We start from the raw sequence: 25710 nt of genomic DNA on the forward strand, positions 1-25710 counted from the left end.
ATTAGTCCGAAAACGTAATGATTAACAAACCTTCTTTTGTATTCGGACTAACGAACCTTCGGAACAAAAAACCTTATTTCATTTTCGGATTAACGAACCTTATTTCGTTTTTGGACTAACGAACCTCAGGAACATCAAACCTTATTTCGTTTTTGGATTATCGAACCTTCGGAATAACGACACAAATGTTCGGATTAACGAACCCTTTTACGTTTTCGGATTAACAAACATCGAGGTATAGAGAATTTACATGTTTCAGAATAAAGAACCTTCAGAATTACGAAGTGTAACCTTTTTAAACAGCAATTTTTACTTACTATAACTTTGCAAATTTTAGGATGAGAGGGATTTAAAGTGAGTTTTGAGAGTGAAAAATGTTTGTACCTAAACAAGGCGCTGCACAGGTCATTGAGTTTGAGTAAGGCTATGTGATAGTGAGCAAAAACATGGCCCAGCTATTGTAGGTACCGCCTTGTATGCCTAGCTAGGTCCTAGGCCTAGCCCAGTGGAGTCTTGGTACAAGAAATTCTCTATTAAGATGCTCTCTTGTTACATCTTCCCATCATCTGCACTGAAGAGTACCTACAGTCCTGGAACAAGACATGCTTGGCATTTCAGCAAGTGGGTATCATCCAGGCCAGGAGGGGACTCGACCAACATATAGGTATGTGCAGCGGGCAAGACAAAAAAACGGGGGGGGGGGCCTTGGAGCAGGCTTATTGTAAAAAGGAGGGTCCTTAGAAAAGGCTTCAGATCTACAAATGTTTGTGAAAACGTGGGTCCTTGGAAAGGGTCACCTGCATGTGAGTGCGTATGCACCCCTATGCTATGGTGTTTTATGGAACGTGCATGCAGCTAGCTCGGCGGCACGAGCGCTGGGAGCGCTAGCGCAGATCATGCGATGGTCTGACAGCACTCTGCGTCCGCTTTCACCAAAATTGCGGCTCATTGTACTGTAGCAGATCAATGCAGCCAGAACGACGTAACGGAAATATGCGAAGCTTTGGAGCCGATTACTTTCTTCTTTTTTCTCAAAAAGACAAAAATGCTGTGCCTTGGAACGGAAATTTGAGTGCAAAAATGGGGGTCCCCTCAATTCAGCGGCACATACCGGTACCCACTAAGCCCTATATGCATTATGGTACTGTCTGAGTGCCCTCTCTGGGGCACAATTTACATGCCGCCATGCACAGAAAAATCAAGCCATAGAAGTCCTGTGTTGTGGACACCAGAAGTGGGAAATGCAGCACGTGCGACCCACTAGTTAGAAATCCACTGCCAAATGCGGTTCATGCTGCGAGGTTAGTATACTAACCTCAGGTCATTCCATCTGGATTCACCAAGTGGTTGCACCCGACCGTCTCAGAATTTGTTGTAATTTGGTACACATAAAATTCCCCATGGCCCAAGCACAAATAAAAAAAAATTAGTCAAATCGGTCCGTCGGTTCTCGTGCTAGGACCCGCCCTTTTCTCCTTGTTTTGACAAAAATGGGCGTGACCTTCAACTTTCAATGGCCATTGCGTCGAAACGTGTTGACCAATTTTCATGAAACTGGTACCATTTAATAGGAAATTCAGAGAGGAATCCAAAACATGCATCAAATAATGTATTGAAGTAATTTATAAGGTAGTGACCTTTTCTTTGACCTTGAGTTTGACCCCCGGACAAATAATTTTTTAACTTGATATTCGTGTATGTTGATTATTTGTATGATATTGACAAAATATGTTAAAACCAATGATATTTTATTTCTTCACCTTTTAAATCTCTTCCCAAAAAAAACATGAAATTATATTCATGTTAGTAAAGTGTTCACCAGTTACATGATTTCTTCCAATCTCGGTATGCAAACACATTAAAAGAAATTAAGCTCATCAGTTCACCAGTTCACAAATGAAACATTAAACATTTATGTTCATGAATATGATATACATTGCTGAACATCAAAATGCCTTAACAGATACCTATTCATGAGCATAAATGTTTAATGTTTTATTTGTGAACTGATGAGCTTAATTTCTTTTCATGTGTTGGCATACTGTGACTTAAGATTGGAAGAAATTATGTAACTGGTGAACACTTTACTAACATGAATATCAGTATGTGGGACTAGAATGAAATTTCATGGTATCAAGCGTCCGTATCGTGGGTGAAGAACAATAGAAAACAAGATGGTGGCGTAAACATAGGGCAAGTCTCTTCCTTCTTTTCATATTTCTGTCATTTTTTTAATGAATTCTTGTCTAAAAATAAAATCCATAGCATAGAAATGTCGGAAATGAAGTTGTATCCCATGTATGGTCAGTTCCCCCATGTCTGCGCGGTCTCCCAAGTCTGCGCACCTGCGCATCTGCGCGATTCTTGTAAAAAAAGATACGCAATGAGCACGAACTTTACACCTACTTAGACAGGTATTCATAAAAAATCCGACTCAAAATGGTGGAAAAATAATGAATTCTGAGCATTTCATGCGACAGCCTCAAATTGTAACCTTTGTCCTCAAAATCCCCGAAACGTGTGCAAAGTGAATGAGTGCGCAGACATGGGGTACCATTTTTTTTTTTTCAATCTGAAATTGACAGCCCGAGGTTTTTTCCAGAAAAATCATATAGGGCCTATTTCTTTCAAAATTTTATGAGATATTTGGCAAACTAACTCATTATGATGTCAGGAACATTATCAACTGAAAGATTTTGTGAAATAAAAAGAAATTCACTTTAAATCTAAACTCAAATCGTTAGGTGCGCAGACTTGGGGCCCACCATCATACATGATTTAGGGCTAGGCCTAGATTAGCCTGGGGCGTTTTGGGGACTGAAAGTCATATACTGTACGTATGGAGTCACTCCCACTATTACGCCTGGTACTCCTACCTATATTTCCCCACATACGGGTACAAAACCAGCAACTCGGGGGCGAAAGTTTCTGGTTTTGTACCCGTATGTGGGGAAATATAGGTAGGAGTACCAGGCGTTAGTGGGGAGTGACTCCATACGTACAGTACCGTAAGGGCACTAGTATTCAACCCGTTTGGAGAGTTTCCTCAAATATATAGAAACATAGAATTTACCTGAATTTCAGACCCATCTTATTTCTAAGAGCAAATGCTGGTTATTCTTTTTCCGTTATTTTTTTCTTCAACCAGTCGACTGTGTGCGCGGGCGATCGAATTATATGGTGACGGTTTTTGGCACTAGTAGGCCTATTCAATCCGTTGGCACTAGTATTCAACCTAGCGATGAAAGATGGTCCTGTCTCTCAATCTGCCCTTGTCCCATCCGACTATGGACTAGACCATTTGAGATGAGACCAAACAGGGAATTAATCAAAGCCAGAGACTTACATAGATCTAGATCTAATTTAGCAATATAAACCCTTTTGAGATTTGCTATCTATCCTCACTAGGTTGAATACTACTAGTGCAATTCAGTGCAAAAGGCCATCGGCGCATAATTTAGCGATCGCAACGGGTTCGCGTTTAACACATTTCCTATTCTGCCAACACACAAAATGGGCAAAATTCCTTGAGCCAGTGTATCAACATTTCAAATCCTTTTTTCATAAAATGTTACGATCTTTTTCTATTATATCTAAACTTCTTATTTCTAGTCAATTTACTCACATTTGCATCGCCAAAATGTTGTTTTTAAGGCCGTTTTCGAGAGCACCACCTGTCCGTCGCCACACGATGGAAGTCGCCATTTTGGAAAATATGACTCCAGAACCGGGTTAATAATCTTGCAAGTTACTTTTACTTGTTGACGCCCTCTAGGGGCATCAAATAACCATGTGTTATGTATCATTAAAATCGACAGACTTTCTTCTACAAGTTAGTGACGATTTCAGTTCAATGTCGGCAATGTTTTTCATTACAAAAAGGAGTTTTTTGGACACTTAAGGTAAATCATGTTTCTATTTTCTTACTTCAAAGCCGTATAAACAGAAAATTTCCCAGGGAACAGTCAAATATCAGATATAAATTAATTCTTTGAAGTGTATTTGTATCAGAAAATCTAATTTTGATATATAAGAATGTGTCACATAGCTACGCAAGAGGCGAATGCAAGCCCATGTTGTGCCGCCTAGAGTGTGATTTTGGTGCCATGGCTGACCGAAAGGAGTGAGTGGGCGTGGTGGCCGTGGGTGTGGTACTTGATGCATGTGTGTTATTGTTAAACCCATTGAAATTAGTTGTAGGTGATAAGTTGTGCATTTGATTTCTGCATGAATTATGTGTATTGATGATAAATTAATGATAATTTCAACTTAATATTTCAAGAAAAAAAAAACAGGCGGGAATTAAAGCATGTTTAATTCCAGTCTCATTTTTTTTCATGGTGTACAGGCACAGACCATGCATTGACTGCTGCCTGGTACTGGTATTAAAATGAATAGATACATGACTATATCTATATTCTGTTGTTTTGTGTCATCATATCAATAAGCTGTCTCATCAATTCACATGATGTACACAATAATGGGTCCCTGTTTTATTATGTTTACTAGGAGGGAGATTATTTTGTAAATGTGATTTTAAATGTAGTAGAAATTCAGATAATGTCAGAGACTTGCTTTTTAACTTTATATATTCCTATATATTTAATGTTAATATATTCTATAATTCTAAGCAGTGGAGTACATTTCTAGCTACTGTTGCAGCTCCAGCTGTCTGATCTCGCATTCTCGGATCTGCAAACAAGTTTGAGACATCATGGTAATTATACAGAATACAGTGTGAACATGGACAAACAGAAAGAAAAAAAAATTTACTTGCAAAACTTAATTTTCTACTTTTGAATGATATAAATCTTACAGATACCGGGAAGTATAGTGGGACATTCATTTTTATTTTCTGATTAAAGTCTGTTGAGGAATGAGACCCCCAAGAGTTGATTAAATTTTTTTAACAACGCAAAGCGTCCCATGCACTTCTCTTGTCTTATTCTAATTTGTTATCTTTCTTCTTGTATACTATATTTTCACAAATAGAAGCTGTTTGAATAAGAAAATTATGAAGGTAACACAGCCATGCTCTACAAGATCACCTCTTGTGTTGCATTTTAGTCAAATTAACTTAGTAACCTACATGAAAAAAAAGTATGGAAGTTTCTTCGATCTACAAGTACCTGTAGATCTGCCACCCAATGGGGATGGTAGTGGATCGTATTACCGAACACTTTTCATGAATTTGATCATATCAAACACATTATTCCAATAAAATTCACAAAACTTTCACCATTAATACACAAATACCTACAAAATATAAACATGCAGAAATTTTGCCGAAATTGTTTTTCATTTTTACGACATCAGCTTCCAATCAGACCCCTCTTCGCAAGTGAAATATTTTGGTCACTTGAAAAGGTATCGTATTACCGAACGTGTGTTTTCTATGGGAAAAGTTGGGAAAACAACAAATTCACTGATGAGCTATTTTGACCATATTTTATTGTTTTGAAGATATAAAGACTTCGAAATTGTGTTTTTGATAATTTTTCATCATTTTTCTATTTAAGTTCCCTTTGGAAGGAAGTTGCAAAGGTTTGAGCATATTGATTATTTTCTGACGCATATGATGCGCGCGTTCGGTAATACAAGGCCGGTCGGTAATACAATCACTCACTATACTTGTCTTGGGTGGCAGAAAAGTTCCGCGTATAGCGTCCCTTTAAGAGGCCATATCTTCAGTTATGGTGCTCCAATTGTAATTTGGTCTTCACCATTGAATTTGTCTTGAAAAAAGTTTTCAAGTGATGTATAATTTTTCTGTATTTAAAAAAAAAAAAAATCATGTAATATAGCTACATAATTTGATCCTACGCGCATACAGTCGACAGATTGATAAAGAAAATACCAACAACAGATTACCCTGGAAATAACAAGGGTATGAAATTTAGATAGTTTCCATATTTCTAAATATTTTTGGAAATATGTCAAAATCTTTGAATTATGCCGGGTTGAATACTAGTGCCCTTACGCCGGTACGGTATATGACTTTCAGTCCCCAAAACGCCCCAGGCTAGCCTAGATCTTTTAGAGAGAAAGTAGAAATCTCGGGGGCGAAAGTTTCAGGTTTTGGCTCCCTACACGCACATGTATAGAATAGAAGCCCTGGCTTCGTATGATAATGAGAGTAAGCTTACGTTAGCATGGTTAGTAAATGATTTTTACTCTCTAGAAGCCGCCTGGCTACACTGACAAGTGACAGACACTGCTCTGCATAAATTTCCCTCTTCGACTTCATCATCACATCATCATGATCATAATTTTGTGTTTGGTCTTTTGGATAGATCTAGGCCTTATACAAATTTAGTTCCACAAACTTTCCTAACCACGTACCTCGTCTTTTATGAATCCAGAGCAAAAGAACGAATCTCAACACAAACTTCTCGGCCTTCTGATTAGGAGTAATTTAGTCTCCAATTCGCAGATCATTTGGAAAAGTATTTACACCTAGGCTATAATATATATACCGGGCGGTAGTCCGCTGATCATCGCATCAATTCGTGACGTACCGATATGTAGATGGCGCTCTCACACTTTGAACCAAGGCCCTATATATAGGGCCTTGACTTTGAACAGTTTATATATCTGTGTTTCATCAACATTTCATCCGACAAGTTGTCCGATCTGACATCTTTCTCTGACGTTGATTGGCTGAGAGGTACTGTTACTATGGTAACTGTCGGATAAAATGGGACTATCTACAAAAAACACATCCATACGCACACCCACATCCACCCACACATGCACATTACTGAGTATAAACTTAAAGGCAAAAAAGTTCTAAAATACATATTGAAGGGAAATAATCATGCAACTTCAAAGAAACTATATGTTTTGGATACCCTTTTGAAAATAGTAAAACACTTTTCAATGTTCAAAAGTTTTGAACATGGAAAGAGCATGCTATTTTTATATCAACGGGTAAACTGTTCCACTCTTTAATGCCGGATTATGAGAGAAGGTGACATAAATTATGTTCTCACAAAAGGCTGACGAACAAGATCCCTTTGATGTGTATTTATAATTATGTAGAGGCCTATTTGTGAGTTCTGAAGAAATATTTTTTATTGTACATTCATGAGACATATATTGATTGTAGTTTGAACATGAACAATACACAAACGACACAGTGGTAGCATTTTCAGACGAAGAAATATTGGAGAATTTGGATGTATATGATTAGAATTTGTTAAAGACAGTGGCGTAACTACGGCGGGGGGGGCATGGGGGCACGTGCCCCCCCCCCCCAATCGGCTGGGCACAAAAAACGGGGAAAGGAGAAAAAGAGGGAAAAAGGAAGGGAAACGTAGTGGGGAAAGAAGAAATTATTGTTCATTTTAATGTTATGTTATATGTTATGTTCTCAGTAGTCGATTGGTTTGATTTCTGCTCTTCATGAACTTAAATCAGTCCTTAAAATGTCAATTTTTCTGATCTGAAAAAGAAAAAAACTTTCAGCTCGCGCTTCGCGCTCGCATCATTTGGTTAGTGAAATACGCAGGGTCTTAGTGAATTCCACGGTATTTGATTCGTGAGATACGTATGATAATCATGATTACAATGACTTCAAAAACTGTGTTTAGATGTAATTCTACAAAATCAGCAAGCGCTTGGCACTCGCATTAGATGACTATGGTGAGATATATCTTACTCTTAATTGATTCCTAAAAAACATAGTCCTTGAAATATCCATGTTTGGGGACAATATATGCAAAAGTTTCAGCTCGCGCTCGCATCATTTCGTTAGTGAAATACGTACGCTCTTAGGGAATTCCTACAAACAAGCCTAAGAATGCTCCTCTTCAGGTCTGAATTTCCTAATTTTACAGCTCGCGCTTGCAGTATTTGATAAGTAATATGCGTATGATAATCATGATTACAATGACTACAAATGGTGCTTCATGACTGTGTTTAGGTGTAATTCTAACAAAATCAGCAAAGGATGGCACTAGCATTACATAACTACGGTGCGATATTAATATTCTTAATGGATTCTGTAATATAGTCCTTAAAATTTCCCTGTTTAGGGTAAATGTATACAAAAATTTTAGTTCGCGCTTTGCGCTCGCATTGTTTGTTTAGCGAGAAAGTTACGTATCATGATTACGAAAATTGCTTATAATGTCCCTTTTTAGCTCTGAATATCTAAAATTTTCACCACGCGCTTCGCGCTCGCATTATTTAATCAGTGAGATATACATATCCGTTTAATGGCACTGCATGTCCTTAAAATATCGCGATTATAAGGTCAGTATACCTGACAACTGAGCGCGCTTCGTGCGCTCCCTAAGTGACTAAAAAAATTTTGCTGGTGCCCCCCCCCCCATGACGTGACCCACGGTACGCCACTGGTTAAAGACATAGTCTTGATCGCCTGTGGAAGGTTGGAGTAAATCTGTGCACATGGGGACCATCCCGATCTGACCTTCCATCCGGCTTCTTCCGACTCACTCCCCGCTCCGACCAAAACAGTCTATAGGGCCCTGTAGGGTATGGGTTGTGAGAAATAAATTTCTTTGGAATCTTGATTTTACTTCGGCTATAGGATCCCACGTCTGAACTATAGGCTATATAATGCAATTTCCAAATCTACAATTTTGTTCGGCAATTATAAAGCAGTAATTTGAAATGAAAGGCTAGAAATAATCATAGAAAATGATTTGCCCCATGGGCGGAAATTCCAGGGGGACAAGGGAGAATGCAAAATAGTAGGGGGGGGGGGCATGCACAATATCAAATGTCCCCCTACTATTTTAGGTATGTTATATATGATATAGGTATGTTTTTTTATGAAAAGGGGTGAAAACCCCTTTGTTTTTGGTCAAATTGTTTTGTGTTAAAATGACCTTAAAATTTACCCTTTTTTTTGCTTTTCCAATCCTTGGTCTACCTACCAGTGGGGACAGATCTCCTCCCATGCTTTGCCCTAGTGATCCCTGGCCATTTTTTTTTACGTTGGGGTAGATTCTAAATACAATTAGGAGTGAAATATAAAAGGAGAAGGAGATAAAATCAATTATAACATGACAATCGCTCGCGAGGAGCCGTGCGTAGATTTCAACAGCCATAGATAATCGCTCAAAAAGTGACAATCTTTTTGGAAATATATTTTGATCATTCTGTTCATTTTTATCACCTGATTATTATGGTATTATTTTGCTAAGTTTTAATAAAAATTGATCAGATCTAGCAAAATAAATCAAGGAAAAGGCTTGTAACTGTGTCATTTTCTTTTCAGTTTGTATTTTTACTGTTACGGTCATAACTTTATTCATAGGCGGCGGAAGGGGGGGGGGGGGGGGACGGGGGGACAGCCCCCTAAATTTGAGGTGGGGGGCGGTCCCCCTAAATATTTTTGTTGATAACTTTATTTTTTGCTTTTAAATTTTTTTACCTGTGTCCATTACAAAATTTCAAGTGGACCCCCCCCCCTTAAATTTTTTGGCTTTCGCCGCCAATGAACAGAGGAGCTGGAGCTGTAATACATGCAGAATCAACTTATGACCAAGATGAGTTTAGGTTTGCAAACTCGGAGGGGCCAAGAGCCCAGTTAAGAGTGAACGTGTTCTTAGTACAGTACGTAGGTTTAAATAGATTAGCCTATTCCGGGGTCTATCCCCATGTACTTGCAAGCAGTCACGACAACTGACCGGTGATAGGCCTGTCTACAGGCATAGGGATAGATGCCTATATACAGGCCGGGACGGAACCAACGAGTTTGCCATTTTTTGACAGCTGATTTTCATACGTGAGAGGCAGTCCTAACAAATTAGACTGAAGCATTCAATATTGCAACTTCATGCTAATAAACAAGATAAGGTATCATATAAACCAAATTAAATAATGCGAGCGCGAAGCGCGCGATCTCAAATAAATTGATATTTCATGTATTAAAACCTGAAAATTTAACATATTCTATCAGTGCAATTTTTGTAATCACGATCAAGATGCGTTTTTTAAACAAAAATTATATTGGCCTGTAGAATTTATTCAAAGTAAGGCGACACAAAAATAGAGTGACTAACTTTAAAAAGGATTATTGCTTCTTCCATATTCAAGTTGGGTTAATATTGCCCCATGCAGATATTGCTGTCACTTCCTATGAAGTAATGCCAATATGGAACAATGGCAATCTACCGAATATTGCGCAATGATCAAAATGGGAATTCCCGCATATATCTCAAGTATATAGTCTTTGTTTCACACGCATGATCACATGCTAGTGTAGATGATAATCTTTACTTGTACAATAGATTCACATGCATAGGGGTACGGTTCTATAAAAAATATCTGCTCAATAACTATACGGTCTGAATAAATGCTACTAATATGAAATACAATCGATCACCGACTGAATTCCTCTAAAGAAACGTTTTGTTTTATGACCCAAATCGTGTATCTACATCCACTGCTGCATATATTTAGGCATAGGCCTATAGGCTTACGGATTTTTTTTTTATGTTCCAGAGGTTTTACAGCAACGATAGAGAGAAAACACAAGTTTGGAAGATTGGAAGATAACTTTTATATCTGTTTTTGTTATCAATAAATATATCAACCACATAGGCCTTCTCTCTTATTTGTATTCGGAAACTGAGAAATTTAATGCTGGATGCTTCTTGGCAGGACAAAATAGTCCATGTCTGTACTGAAAAGGTAGGCATGCACATTAATTCCTTTCTAAGTTAATGATCATTGAAATGTTTTAATTTACGCCGCAGAGATCACAGCACAGAAAGATCTTGTCGCATAATGATTAATCATTGGATGGTATACTTCTCTTTTATCTTATTATATTTTTATGATACCATGCAAAAATCACAATCTTAAATAATTATGGTCATTTTTACGTTTATGTACACAGTTTTGTAAAAAAAAAGTTCAGCCCCCGCTTCCGCGACCCCTGCTGAACGCTGTCTCTTGTACAGTACGATGTCTTCTTGTACTCTATTATTTGTCGACCATAATGACAGTGCATCTCTATATACTACTCTCAGGGTGTCATTCTATCCACTGTTTTTTGTTCTACTTTACAATGATTTATTTCATCAGATGTGTTTATCAGGTGCATTGCACCTGCCAGTCTTCTGCAAACCTCAATAGTACTTTGTGATCTATATACTAAGAGAGGAGGAAGAACAAGGCACGGGGAGCACGCAGGAATCACGCGCCCAAAAGTTTACCCACATTTTGGTCCGCATATTATACAGGCTATTTTTTTTAAATGTCTGTGAGTAGATTTTCCCTGTCTTGTTATCCTCTTGCTAATCTAGTGTGAGCCCTGCTACCTTATAGATTTGTTTGCGGCGAGATTCTGATATGAGGACCTAATAGATCATAGATTACGATCATGACCCGTAGGCCTAAACCTAAGTTCGTTACTTCAAGGCAGGGGCGGCAGAACATATTTTCGCCGGGGGGGGGGGGGGGAGGGGGGCAAAAAAGAGCACTTATATACCAAAAAGGGCATTTTGATGCAAACTGATATGTTCACCATGAGATTGTCATCTGTGTGAAGAAGTTGTGTTTTGTAGTAACTAAGTTGAGCATAGAATTTTATTAAGTGATTTCTGATTGATAAGATAAATATTTAGATTGTAGAGAACGAGCGTTTTTGAAAAAAAAGATCAAATCTGAAGTTGCCTAAACTCGCTTTTTGGTCAATTAAAGACATAATTACTGTTGAAAGGGCATCCTTGCGAGATGTTGCGAGCGCGAATCAGGAGCTCAAACTTTTGAAAATTGAATGTAATAAGACATAAAAATAAACATTCTGAGAAGTTTTTGTAATCATGAAAAAATGATGTGAATCCAACAAAAGAATTAACGCGAGCGAAGCGCGAGCTGAAATTTTAAATATACTGACCAGAAAAGAAACCGTTTGAAGACTGCATTTATAGTGACTCATGAATAGGAAACGGGCCGGATACGGGCCTCATATCTCATCAATCGAATAATGCGAGCGCGAAGCGCGAGCTGACAATCTGTGATATTCTAACCAGAATACTGGACGGGGATTTTATTTAACCAGGAACAGAATGACTACTTTGATAAACAATCGGTGCGAGCGCTAAACACGAGCCAACAATGTGTAATATGGCAACCTGTGAACTGGACATTCTACGCATTTTTGTATGAACAGGGTGAGTATCCTATTAAATAATTATTGATGCGAGCGCGAAGTGCGATCCAAAATTTTGTTAGGCCTACTGATTTTTTTTCCTGTGTGTTGAGAGCTATAGCAAAAACGTTGCTTATTTTCAACCAACGCAGGTGAACCGTCACCTGCGGGTGGGGAGGGACGGTCCGAATTTCACAAAGTTCCCTGTGACAAGGAGCATTCTTGTTTAATCTGACAGTTACCAAATAAGAAGGTTTTCTCAGCCAATTAAAATCAAGGAAATTTGACAGATCTGATCATCTCGAGCGCACTTCATCCCGGACTTCATCATTATTTTCTTGGACAAAGCCCGGGGGGGGGGCCACTTCCATTCACGAGTGGACACCATGCGCGACCATGGGGTCTCGAAAAGCACCCTAAACACGTAATTTCCATATTCTGAAAAGGCACCCCTTAACAAGTATTGGCGTGTGAAACCCTACCCTTAACAAGTATTGGAAACAAAACGATACTATTGGCAAATAATCCCTGAAATGAACCCCTAAACAAGTACAGGAATGTTTTATTGTTACGGGTCCTTCGGTCGTCGGCTTTACCTATTTGGTTTAGTACGACCCCACCTTCTACACCTCGCGCAAATCGGACTCTTAACACGAAGTGTTGGGACAAAAAGGACATCCTTTACAAAACATTTTAATTTTGTTTGATCATCCCCGCAAATTCGACCCTAAACACGTAATTTTCCTAGCGAAATAGATACCCTTTTTCATTATTTTTGCGTTTTTGACACCCTTATCACGTTACGTACGTAACGTGCCCTATCGTGAAAAGGACATCCTTTTTACGTGTTTTTTTGGTCGCGCATGGTATCCACTCGTCAATGTAAGTGGCCCCCCGGGCTCTAAACACGAAGTGTTGGGGCAAAAAGGACATCATTTATAAGACTTTTGAAGTTTGTTTTATCATCCCCGCAAATTCGACCCTAAACACGTAATTTTCCTAGCGAAATAGATACCCTATTTTCATTATTTTTGTGTTTTTGACACCCTTTTCACGTTACGTACGTAACGTGCCCTATCGTGAAAAAGACATCCTTTTTACGTGTTTTTTTGGTCGCGCATGGTATCCACTCGTCAATGTAAGTGGCCCCTCCGGGGGACAAAGTGTTGACGAAGTCTCGGATGCCTATAAAACGTCTGGCATAGTAGACTAACATCAAGGGGAATTCCCCGCCGCCTGGAACGTAACATCCCGAGTGCAAGTGCAGTGGCACGCAGCGCGTAAACACGTGATTTTGGCATATAGTGGTATTATTGTGGATAAGGAGAGGAGATAAGCGAGCTGCTATAGTTACGGTCGATTTGCTGGACGCTTGGACAGGTGTTGAAGTGGCTTCGAGCTTGAACTCAGTCTCAGAAGATCTAGTGTATCTTTCTTGACGTGACAGAGTCGGACATCTTATTTTTGCATTGGTTAGAACTTACTTAGATGTGCTGGTATTACAACGACACGAGTGGTAACTATACGACGAGCTCCTAAGCTCGAACTTCAAAGCCAGGCTCAGAGTCAAGTGATGATAGTTCGTATACACTCCACTCCACTTCAGACTTATTCTAGTACTACACTGCTATACACTGCAGTAGCGGGAGCGTACAAATCATCACCTTTTTGGCTTTAAGTTACACAGTTGGTTACATGATTTTTAAGAGACCAGGGGGGTGTTTCACAAAGATTTAAGTGTGACTTTATAGTTGTGTATGGTCCCGGGGGGCCACTTACATTGACGAGTGGATTCCATGCGCGACCCCCAAAAACACGTAAAAAGGATGTCTTTTTCACGATAGGGCACGTTTACGAGCGTAACGTGATAAGGGTGTCAAAAACACAAAAATAATGAAAAAAGGGTATCTATTTCGCTAGGAAAATTACGCGTTTAGGCTGGAATTTGCGATGATGATATAACAAAATTAAAATGTTTTATAAAGGATGTCCTTTTTGCCTCAACACTTCGTGTTTAGAGTCCGATTTGCGTGAGGTGTAGAAGATGGGGTCGTACTAAACCAAATAGGTAAAGCCGACGACCGAAGGACCCGTAACAATAAAACATTCCTGTACTTGTTTAGGGGTTCATTTCAGGGAATATTTGCCAAGAGTATCGTGTTGTTTCCAACACTTGTTAGGGTAGGGTTTCACATGCACGCCAATACTTGTTAAGGGGTGCATTTTTCAGAATATGGAAATTACGTGTTTAGGGTGCTTTTCGAGACCCCATGGTCGTGCATGGTATCCACTCGTGAATCGGAAGTGGCCCCCCCCCCCGGGTGTATGGTATAGAAGCTAAATGGACATAGGCCCCTAGTATTTTGTTATCACATGAATGTTGTCTTTGTGAATTAGATCCAGTGTTTTCAAAGTCAGCACTGCTGGTGCTGATTTATCAAATCGCGTAATGCAGGCAAGGTTGCCAGAGGGTGTTCCTCTTGTTACGTTTTTGTACACGTTTTTAGAAAAAAGTGCATTGAGTTGTGTGATTGAAATTTATCTGAACAAAGTCAAATAATACTGAGATCTGTTGTATTACATTGTGTATCGCAGAATGAGGTGAAAGTTTCTCCTACTACACTCGTATTTCAGAACTTTTGGAAATTGCATCTTCTTGATCTTGCATAGTTGTGACATGTAAGCAGAAAAAATGAATATTTTGGGGATAGCTTTCCTTCTATCCGTGACAAATTAAACCTGTGTATTATGTCTGGTACTGCCAGTAATATTTTGATGATTGTTCTTTAGTAACTTAATTGGGGATCCCCCTCTCATGCTTGTTTTGCCTAGATAGGTATTTTGATCTAGCTGGGTGATGTACCATAATAGCAAGCATATTTCTTTATTTCACAGATTTTATAATGAAATAAAGCATTATTTGTGTCTTGTAATCAAGCCTTTAACTTATCTGATTGACTGGGCGTTGTGGCGTGCGCCTGTAATCCAAGCTGTGGGGAAGTTACAAATTGATGCAGAGGTTCGAGGTTCGAGCCCTGGTCACGTCTTTCGGATGGTGACGTTAAAGGTCGGTCCCAGACGTAAATAATCATATCTGATTGATACACGTCTGACAAAACTCAAATACACACACACACACACGCATCCTGAAGTTCCCCCAAGTCTTCGCAGTTTCCCTTGTCTGCTCACATGCTCATCTGCGCGATTCTAGTAAAAGAAGATATGCAACGAACACAGACTTTACACATGCAATACAGACAGGTATTCATAAAAAAATCTGACTCAAAATAGTGGAATAATAATTAATCTAGTGCATTTCATGTGACAGCCTCAAAATGCAGCCTTTCTCATCAAAATCCCTGAATCAAGTGCAAAGTGAATGAGTGCGCAGACATGGGGTACCATTTTTTTTTCAATCTGAAAATTACTTCCCCGAGGTTTTTTTTCAAGAAAATCCTATATTTTCTTTCATTTTTCAATGAGAAATTTGGTACACTTACTCATAATAATTTAAGGTACATTATTAACTGAAAGATTTTGTGAAATGATAAGAAATTCATGTTAAATCTTAACTCAAATTGTTAGGTGCACAGACTTTGGGCCCACCATCATAATTGCTTCTTTACATGTGGCTTAATATTTAACAGGGCTCTGATGAGGGTAGAGAGAGTAATTTTTGATTTTGCACCAAATTGAGTCCAGTTAGTAGCCTACTATCCCTCTTCAAGTTTCCAGATAATATCCAATTGCTGATCAATCCAAGATGCCTAGCTCCAAGCCAAGGAGAAAATATCCAGCCAAAGATGTGCTTGACATTGGAGAGAAGTTCTTCCAATACCTCGGGAGTAGAGGTCATCAAGGGGTCACAGAGAAAGAAGCTTTACGTGACCTTTACTATGATGAATTTAAGCCTTCTCTCCAAGGACAAGGTGTTAAAGGTAACAATCAGGAGCCAAATCACATTTTTTATTTCTCTAGTTTGATCTGCTTCAGAGGATACATTTTATTTATGTATTTTGTCATGCTTTTATATCTCTTTATCGGTCCACTTTTTTAGGTCTAGACTTGTGATGTTTTTGGGCATAACCATTGAAATCAGATCAGTGTGTGTATTGCACTATGAGAAGTGATGTAATTTTTTCATTCTCATGCAGTAACGGATTGTTCTGTTTGCAGGAAAATATTTGATATTCTTTCAGGCGAGCTCTTTTCCAAACAAAAGACAAATATATGCCGTGAACCCTATGAAAATTTTGAGGGGCTCTTTCCTCGTTACCATCCATGTATTACTTGGCTGTTGGGTTGTCTGTTTTTAATTGATTGTGAATAATTATGCTTGCATGTTGGAAACCACGAAGTGTCTAATTTTCATCTTCTCAAAACTTCATTTTGTTAATGCTTTTGTCTTGTATCATAGTGCAATCAAGTGATCACCAGCTTTGAACATAGGCCTAGTTAAAAATTTTACATTATCATTTTCATTTGATTTATGTTCTGAATCAACATCCATCTGTTCATATTCTGATTCTTCCAGTATGTGGATTTTCAACGCTGATCAATTTCTTGAAACGCAACAAGAGGATACGAGTGAAAGATGGTCATGTGGTTTCTCAGAGGGCCTATGACTCTGTGACGATTGACCAGTACACGACCATTAGGAAATCTGAGGAGGTTCTAAATGAAGAAGGATCACCAGCAAGCGGAGTTGGAGATGGAGGGAGGCGGTCTGGCCAGCGCAAACGTTACCCTTGCCTTTGTGAGGTTTGCGGAGTGAAAGTCAACTCTGAGGTCTCATACAGGGATCATATTCGAGGGAACCGCCACAGAGTTAATATGCTGAAAAAGGACTTAAATTCGAAAAGGTTTGTATTGTAATAATTCATTCCTGGGGTATTCAATGCTGAAAATAATGGTCTTTCATTCAGAAGACCTTATTTTTGTCAGCAGAAAGTTAATCTTTCTAAAGCTTAAAAATAACTATGTTGCCAAGAAATAACAAACAATAATGGTAAAATTTGATTTAATTTTATTATTGCTCCTCAGCAGTGTCCCATTTCAACTGAGTTGATAGTGCCATTATGACTACATGTATCTTGCCACACAGTTTAATAAAATTGTTACTTTAACCATAAACCATGACTAACTCTAGGCTACAGAAGTTTTTCCAAAATGTATTGATTTCAGTTATAAATTATCAAATTCTTAAAATACTTAATGTTTTTAATTCCATTTTTTTTTAACCGTGGGTTACCCACTCAAAATTCTATATTAAGTTTTTGATAGTATAATTGTTACCAGTATTCATTTTCAATGTATAATTCCGTATCAGGTAAAATTGGTCTTCGACAAACATATTTTAAAAAATAGTTTCTTCTCTTGGTTGGAATGGCATTAAAATTCAGGATATTATTTTCCTTCATGCATATTTCTGATATTAGAAGAGTCTTTATTTTGAAAAATTAATAGAAACCTAAAACAGAGAGAGAGAGAGCCCTTGTAGCACCATTAATTCTACGTTTTATTCCTAATTTGATAGAATGTAACCTACACAGACAAGGATATATAGGCCTACAATTGAACAATTTATCAAGCAATGAAAACCCATGTAACACACTATCTTCAAGTTCAAGACAAGTCTGTGAACAACATCTACTGCTATATTATCAATATAGCAGTATGACAATATTTAGTTTCTTATATTATGATTATATTGGTTTACATCTGCATTTAGTCACCATTGTACTCACAGCATTCCTGTGAAATAGTTGAGAATTTTACCACTTTCATTCTATAGACTAATCCCTTTGATTTGAAGCTTATGGATGAAATACTTGATTTCTTCCCTTTTTGCAATATGATGCCTTTTAAGATCAGATACATTCTTTATTTTATTTTTTCATTTCAATGGAAAGAATGGTTCATGGTACTTTTGGCCTGTAATTCCAGAGATTTTCAAGCCTTTTGAACATGAAGTTATTGATTGATTGAAAGAATCAATGATGAATAAATCAGTCCCATTTCTTTTGGATCTATCATTTCTCTATCAGGGGTGGCCTTATTGAAACCAAGAATGGTGTATCCCTTGAAACAGACTATGATGATGACAATGGGAATGTAACAACTCAGATGCAAAGGGGAACAACTAAAGAGGTGTGCTTCATCATCAAGTCAGTCGGGTAAGCAATTCAATGGCAATCCAACCTTGGTTGATTTTCAAGGAGAAAAATCTGAAACAGAATTAAGAAATTTCGAATTAAATTGATAAGAAATAAGGGAGTTATACCTTTTGAACCATGAGATCACTGTATGTTTTGAAACGTGAGAGATCACTAAAGAGACCATGTAAACTGCAAATTGGCAATTTGGAACAGGGAGAGTGAATTGGGGAAAGTTATAGAGACAACTCTTTTATTTGTTTTATAAGGAATACGTGGGGTAGGGTCTTCTGACCAAGCACCTTTTTGCTTGGGGTGGTGATTGAAATATGATACATATGATATTGTTATATGTTGTAAAGGTCATACATTGGAAGTAAAGGAAGGATTTGTGTCTTTCTTTTAACACAGTGACATTAACTATCCTCATGCCTTCTATTGTACAAAAAGTGTGTTCCTTACATTTTCTCATGTTAATTTGTATATTCCTGTCATGTGTACTTTATGTTGTTATAGATGGATGGTCAATATTGTACATTTAAATTGCAAGACTTTTTTAAAATTCACAGTGATAGGGAGATTGCCCTCATATCCATCGCTCTTCTGCGACCTCGTAAAGAGTTCAGTGTCAAGGATGAACATAAGGTCTTTGATGGGGTCAATATACTGAGAATGCCCAAGGGTAAGTGGTTGAAGTGAAGTAACCAATTTACTCCTGCATTTGAATACAGTCACCAGGACATCTGTTAACTCTGGTTGACATGTGATTGTCACATGAACAGAAGAAATAATGACTCTGCGATTGCACTCACCGTTTTTGCACTCAAATTTACTCTGCCTTCTAAAAATACAAATTTGTTCAATTGCTCTTCTTATTATTTTATTTGGCATTTCAAATACATAGAGAATACAAACAAATCAAAGAGAAGATCAATTACAATTTTACGTGATAGAGATAGTAAGACCTGGATGAGAGTTAGAGAGGCTGCCTGGGTATGGAAAGGCTAACTTAATAGCCATAACCCACAGGTCTGCCAACCCAAACCTCCCCAACTCCATCCAGGTCAGAAATTAAAAAATAGAATTAAAATTTATAAGATATTTTGAGCAAAAGTAATACTGTGAAAAAACTATGGTCAATCATGGGACTTGGTCACCTCAAGCCATCTCCACAATCACATTATGTATCTACAAGCATTAAAATGATAATCATCAAGCATTAATGCAACCATAAATTCAGAAATATATACAAAGTGTATCTATCATGTGTAATGGGATCAGTTATACAGTAAGACGATAAGAATATAGAAAAAATATGCCAGAGTGATCAAAGGACATAATATTGAGATTGAAATAAGCCAGATTAGATTTAGTGTTTAAATTATGTATAAAATTGCTATAGAGTTGAAATTAGTCGATGAGAAAAATAATAAATTAAGAGAAATAGAAGGAAATATTATAAATCAGACATCTAAATTTTATTCAAAAAAGATGTCTAGATGTTTCCAGATATAATTTCATCTTTTATATTTGAGGGCATACTTTCCCAGTTCGGAAATCTATGTATTAATTGCAGTTTGATGCATATATTTGTTTCTGGCTGTCATGTTTTTTAATATGATTGTGTGTTCACTCTGGCATTGTCGTACCATTACATTGTTCTTGACCGCCTCACATGATACAAAGTTATACAGGTTTTTTATTACAAACGACATCATGATTAGGTACTTCCTTCTGGATTCCAGAGTAAATCAAGAAAGGGTTTGTAAGCGTTGTGGACAAGGCATTTCTTGTTGCCTTTGTTTCAAGATCACTCGCATCGCCCTTTGCTGAACTCGTTTGAGGGCTTTAGCATGTTTCATGTGAAAACATACCATGACGGAACCCCATATTCCAGGATTGGCAACACAAGTGATTTATATCACTGTTTACATTTGCAATTTACCATCATTTTATTTTTTGTCATGCACCTTTTAAAATAATCCAGCAGCCTTAAGGCTCATAATATACAGGACAAGGACTTAATTAAACCTGTGTATATTGATTTATCTTTTGACAGCCAGAATGTTTGAATAAGTGTATGATCTAAAATGATGCTTGTACATTATTTGTGATTGAATATTAGTTCCAATAACTCTTTTTTGTGAATCCAATTAATATGAGTTAAATTGTAAAAAAAACTTATTTTGTACTTCACAGTTTTTTTTTTAATTATTTTGTTTTTTATTAAGAAAAACTTATTGGTTTTCACATGTACTAGTAGTAGATGACATATGGTTAGATATTATGGGATGATGATCATTTTTTGTCTCACCTGCAAAGCAAAGTGAGACTATAGGCGCCGCTTTTCCGACGGCGACGGCGGCGGCGGCGTCAACATCAAATCTTAACCTGAGGTTAAGTTTTTGAAATGACATCATAACTTAGAAAGTATATGGACCTAGTTAATAAAACTTGGCCATAAGGTTAATCAAGTATTACTGAATATCCTATTAGAGTTTCATGTCACATGACCAAGGTCAAAGGTCATTTAGGGTCAATGAACTTAGACCATGTTGGAGGATTCAACATCGAAGTCTTAACCTGAGGTTAAGTTTTTGAAATGTCTTCATAACTTAGAAAATATATGGACCTAGTTCATGAAACTTGGACATAAGGTTAATCAAGTATCACTGAACATCCTGTGCGCGTTTCAGGTCACATGACCAAGGTCAAAGGTCAATGAACTTTGGCCGAATTGGGTGTATCTGTTGAATTACCATCCTAACTTTGAAAGTTTATGGATCTGATTCATGAAACTTGTACATAAGAGTAATCAAGTATCACTGAACATCCTGTTTGAGTTTCAGGTCACATGATCAAGGTCAAAGGTCATTTAGGGTCAATGAACTTTGGCCGAATCGGGGGTATCTGTTGAATTACCATCATAACTTTGAAAGTTTATTGGTCTAGTTTGTTAAACTTGGACATTAGAGTAATCAAGTATCACTGAACATCCTGTGCGCGTTTCAGGTCACATGACCAAGGTCAAAGGTCAATGAACTTTGGCCGAATTGGGTGTATCTGTTGAATTACCATCCTAACTTTGAAAGTTTATGGATCTGATTCATGAAACTTGTACAGAAGAGTAATCAAGTATCACTGAACATCCTGTTTGAGTTTCAGGTCACATGATCAAGGTCAAAGGTCATTTAGGGTCAATGAACTTTGGCCGAATCGGGGGTATCTGTTGAATTACCATCATAACTTTGAAAGTTTATTGGTCTAGTTCGTTAAACTTGGATATTAGAGTAATCAAGTATCACTGAACATCCTGTGCGCATTTCAGGTCACATGACCAAGGTCAAAGGTCAATGAACTTTGGCCGAATTTGGTGTATCTGTTGAATAACCATCATATCTCTGTAAGTTTATTGGTCTAGTTCATAAAAAGTGGACATAAGAGTAAACATGTATCACTGAACATCTTGTGCGAGTTGGAGTAGTATTCAAAGTCAGCACTGCTGCTATATTGAACTGCGTGATGCAGGTGAGACGGCCAGAGGCATTCCACTTGTTTTCTTCTCAATCTCAGGATGTGAATACACAGTGCAGCTATTATGCTGCAATGCCGACAATCTGGGAAGACTTGCTAGTCCAATTGTCTTTGCATTTCGTCTTGAAGATACAAGAGAGGTAACAAAACAGATTTATTACGAATGTTATATTTCTTTTCTTGACTCTCAATGAATGCTTGTTATAAATTTCTTGTGAAGGTTATTCTCTGCACTTTACAGCTCATAGAATAAATTTGCCCCCTGGACTTGTTTCATGAAATCAGAGAAAGCTTAGGTTATTTTTTACCTGAATGTTTCCTGTTTTGGGGGTAAAATTGTTGTTGTCTGACATACCAGGTCAGTAATTTCTTATATAAAGTATTAAGTTATGACTTTTTTTTTACTTGTGATGTATCAAATAAAAATTGGTAACTATTTTGTAGTGCTGTTAACTGGAGGTTTTATTTGAAATTCCTCTTCAGATGAAGCTTAAGAGAAAGAATAAATAATGATGAACTCATTTGCATATCGAAATGGGAAAATGAAATTTCAAAGCGTACAGTCAATTATGTTTTGCAATCTTTTTTTAATCAGTGTTATATTCAATTAAACAAGTATTTAATTCTCACTCTATATCAGTGAAGTAAGGAAAAATTCTTAACGTTTTCCCCCCAGATTTTCCAGGTCTTGCGGTTTGTTTCTGTCACTGTTGTGAGCGATGTGATAGATGATCTACCGCCATCCAAACCATACACCAATCCCCCAAAGTTTACTGCCAGGGAGAAGAGAGGAGAGATTGTAGAAGGAATTCAACTCTCATTGTACGTAGTGAAAGATTCATTTGGTATACCTCCCTTCCATTTCAATTCATCAGTCCTAATGTTGCGCTCCTACATATAATCTTACTGTTTTAAAGACAGTGATGATACAGAATCATGAGTTGTTTAAGCCATTTCTGACCTTATTTCTGCTAAGAGTCCTCGAAAAAAAATAAGTGGAGTTAGGAGTAATTGTAAATACGTTTCTTCCTAGTTTTAGAAACTCTTAAGTAACCACCCCTCCCCCAAAAAAATATGAACAAAAAACAATTTATGTATCTTGAGGTCTTGAAAATTGTATCCATCAAGCAGAATGTCTATCTAAAATTATTTATTTTTGTCAGTTGGTAGATATTTACTTATATTTACGTTCCTGTCATTTTTATGAAAATCAATAAGTATTCTGTTCCGTTAAAGGTCAAGTTCACCTCAGAAAAATGTTGATTTGAATCAATAGAGAAAAATCAGACAAGCACAATGCTGAAAATTTCATCGAAATCGGATGTAAATAAAGAAAGTTATGACATTTCAAATTTTCGCTTATTTTCAACAAAATAGTTATATGAACGAGCCAGTTACATCCAAATGAGAGAGTCGCTGATGTCACTCACTCACTATTTCTTTTGTTTTTTATTGTTTGAATTATACAATATTTCAATTTTTACGAATTTGACTATTATAACCTCCTTGCCTGAAGCATAAAATGTTAAAATAATGGAATTCCACATGTTCAGGGAGGAATGAAACTTCATTTCACATGACAATGACGAGAAAATAACAATATTTCATATTTCATATAATAAAATACAAAAGAAATAGTGAGTGAGTGATGTCATCAACTCTCTTATTTGGATGTAACTGGCTCGTTCATATTAACTATTTTGTTGATAATAAGCGAAACTTTAAAATGCCATAACGTTCTTATTTTACATCCGATTTTGATTAAATTTTCAGTGTTATGCTTGTTGAATTTTTCTCTTTTTAATCAAATCAAGTTTTTGTTGGGGTGGACTTGTCCTTTAAATGATATAATATCAGAGAAATTGAAAGCAGGGTGGAAACCAAACATCATTAACACAGTGTTTAGGAAATAATCTTTGTTCAAATAGCAAGCATTTCTTCTTGTTTTGCAGCTCTTCAAACAATCCATTGAAGGGTATTCCTCTAGGGTTTTTTGATGTGCCTCGGGAACTTCAAAACACTGTGAACAACAGACGTAACTTACCGCAACTTAGGTGAATTGTGTTGTGCATTCTATACCAATATTCATTTAAAGTAAAATGCATGGATGAATTTGAAATCATATATTCAGGAAATATTTTTGAGGATTCATTTTTGAGGTCTTCAGGAAGACAGCTCTCATAGATATATTATTTCCACCTGAAAACTAGTACCCCCGAGCATGCTTCCCTAATATGCTTTTATAAATGGCAAAATGGCAATTTAACCCCACCAAAACGGGGATACCCCACTTTCTTTTCTCACAGCATTTGTGCAAAGTGGGCTAACATTTCGAAATAAAGCAGGGTTGTCCATTCTTTATTATGGAACCCTTTTGCAATTGTGTATCTTATGACCTTTTTTACATGTAAAATGCATATATAGCATTATCAACTGCTCAACAGATGGAAACATCTAATACATCTTGACTGTATTTTTATATCTTAAGTTTCATCAATATCTTTTGGAACCCAGTTTATATTTTATTTACTTTACAAATTCTGCTCGCAGGGATAGACTAAAGCAGCCTTTAACGGTAGACAACCATCGGGAAAAGTTCCATGAACTACTGTATGTAGAAGAATTGCAGATGCAAGTTGATATCAGACGATATGATAGGATGAATCAGACACTGGATAAGGATAAACAACCCAACATGCTCAGACTTCATGTAAGTTATTTCTTGATTAATATTCGATGAGAAAGGGAAGACTTTTGTGTACTGAATGATTTTTGATAATTTGGTCTTTCTGATAGTTTAAGAAAATCACAAATTAACTCTGTGTATTCCTATCATTTTTGTAATGAGTAATTATCTTTGGTTTAATTGATCCCTAAACATCAATGACAACCTGCCTTAAATTTCAAATAAATTTTCATTTTTATTATCCACTTTTATTGTCTCATATTCTAAAATCACATGCATTGTAGTTATATCAATTTTACATATGTAAACTTCATCATACATATTTTCAAAGATTATGAGAAAGAAATTCTCCAGAATAATGTTATCAATTACAGCTGAGACCGGCAAAAGCTATAGTAAAGACGGTTGCTCGGAGATAATAAAAAGGTGAAAAACAGCTCTTTGATATTAATTGTGAACATGTATTTTGCACTAAATACCATGTAGTTACATTATAACCAAATAAAACTATGTCAGTCATATATGTTGATGTATTATTGATTTAGGTGCCTGGTCTTGCTGAGAACCGTCCATCTGTTCTTAGAGGAGATCATTTATTTGCTCGGTTCAGTGACAAGTCTGACAAGAAAAGCTACAAGGGATACGTCCACAGGGTAGAACAAGAGAACCTGGTCTTGGGATTTCATGCCGAGTAAGACAAATTCTCTCAATTGGCAATATTTATACCAATTTGCTACATATCTCTACATGTGAAATTCCTTGTTAACCATTGATCCATTAGTATTGATAATGAATCATATGATTTCATAATTGAATACAAATTAGAATACACCATATTCTGGCAGAAGAGGCTGTAGTGTGTGTATGACCTTGTAATAATACATATACAGTTTCAATTCATATTATTTTTAATACAATGGTTATAATGTATGATAATATTTGTGTTCAGTGACTTGTTGGGAGGAAAAGGTATGTTAATGTAATCATATATTGATTGTCTGTGAAAGATTAATTCTAGTATTGGAAACCATTAGAAAAGTGATTCGTACATAATGCATTATTTTTATTCAAATTTCCATGTATCAAATGATCTTTTTCTCACCTGCACAGCAGAGTGAGACTATTAATAGGCATGCTTTTCCGACGGCGGTGGCGGTGTCAACACCAAATCTGAACTTATGGGAATCAAAATGACAGCTAATATG

At 37.0% G+C, this 25710-nt stretch overlaps 2 protein-coding genes and 1 long non-coding RNA gene across 10 annotated transcripts in view; 2 read left to right on the forward strand and 1 right to left on the reverse strand.

The window, feature by feature from the left end:
* The window catches only part of LOC121409967 (tumor necrosis factor receptor superfamily member 1B-like), a 40974-nt gene extending 34472 nt beyond the window's left edge, over positions 1 to 6502 (reverse strand). Inside the window, exon 1 of the mRNA XM_041601760.1 lies at positions 6343 to 6502. The gene's annotated coding sequence lies outside the window, so the exon portion shown is untranslated. The remainder of the gene's footprint in view (positions 1 to 6342) is intronic.
* Positions 4466 to 5091, forward strand: LOC121409968. Its single transcript, XR_005969254.1, has 2 exons — positions 4466 to 4864; positions 5021 to 5091. It is a non-coding gene; the product is annotated as an uncharacterized LOC121409968 (long non-coding RNA).
* Positions 6503 to 10382: 3880 nt separating the features above from the next.
* Positions 10383 to 25710, forward strand: part of LOC121409969 (putative helicase MOV-10) — a 28496-nt gene continuing 13168 nt past the window's right edge. Inside the window, exons 1-10 of one of the 8 annotated variants that reach the window (XM_041601767.1) lie at positions 10383 to 10665; positions 15859 to 16068; positions 16665 to 16992; positions 18178 to 18306; positions 18855 to 18967; positions 21859 to 21959; positions 22496 to 22641; positions 23772 to 23873; positions 24370 to 24529; positions 25051 to 25196. In XM_041601767.1, coding sequence (XP_041457701.1) covers positions 15894 to 16068; positions 16665 to 16992; positions 18178 to 18306; positions 18855 to 18967; positions 21859 to 21959; positions 22496 to 22641; positions 23772 to 23873; positions 24370 to 24529; positions 25051 to 25196 — 1400 coding nt within the window. In that variant the 5' untranslated portion in view covers positions 10383 to 10665; positions 15859 to 15893. Of the gene's footprint in view, positions 10666 to 13324; positions 13710 to 13796; positions 13817 to 15777; positions 16069 to 16664; positions 16993 to 18177; positions 18307 to 18854; positions 18968 to 21858; positions 21960 to 22495; positions 22642 to 23771; positions 23874 to 24369; positions 24530 to 25050; positions 25197 to 25710 lie in introns of those variants that run through there. The other 7 variants (XM_041601766.1, XM_041601763.1, XM_041601762.1 and 4 more) reach the window with 7 other exon arrangements.

This window comes from Lytechinus variegatus, chromosome 3 (genome assembly GCF_018143015.1).
Source record: "Lytechinus variegatus isolate NC3 chromosome 3, Lvar_3.0, whole genome shotgun sequence".
Lineage (NCBI taxonomy): Eukaryota > Metazoa > Echinodermata > Echinoidea > Temnopleuroida > Toxopneustidae > Lytechinus > Lytechinus variegatus.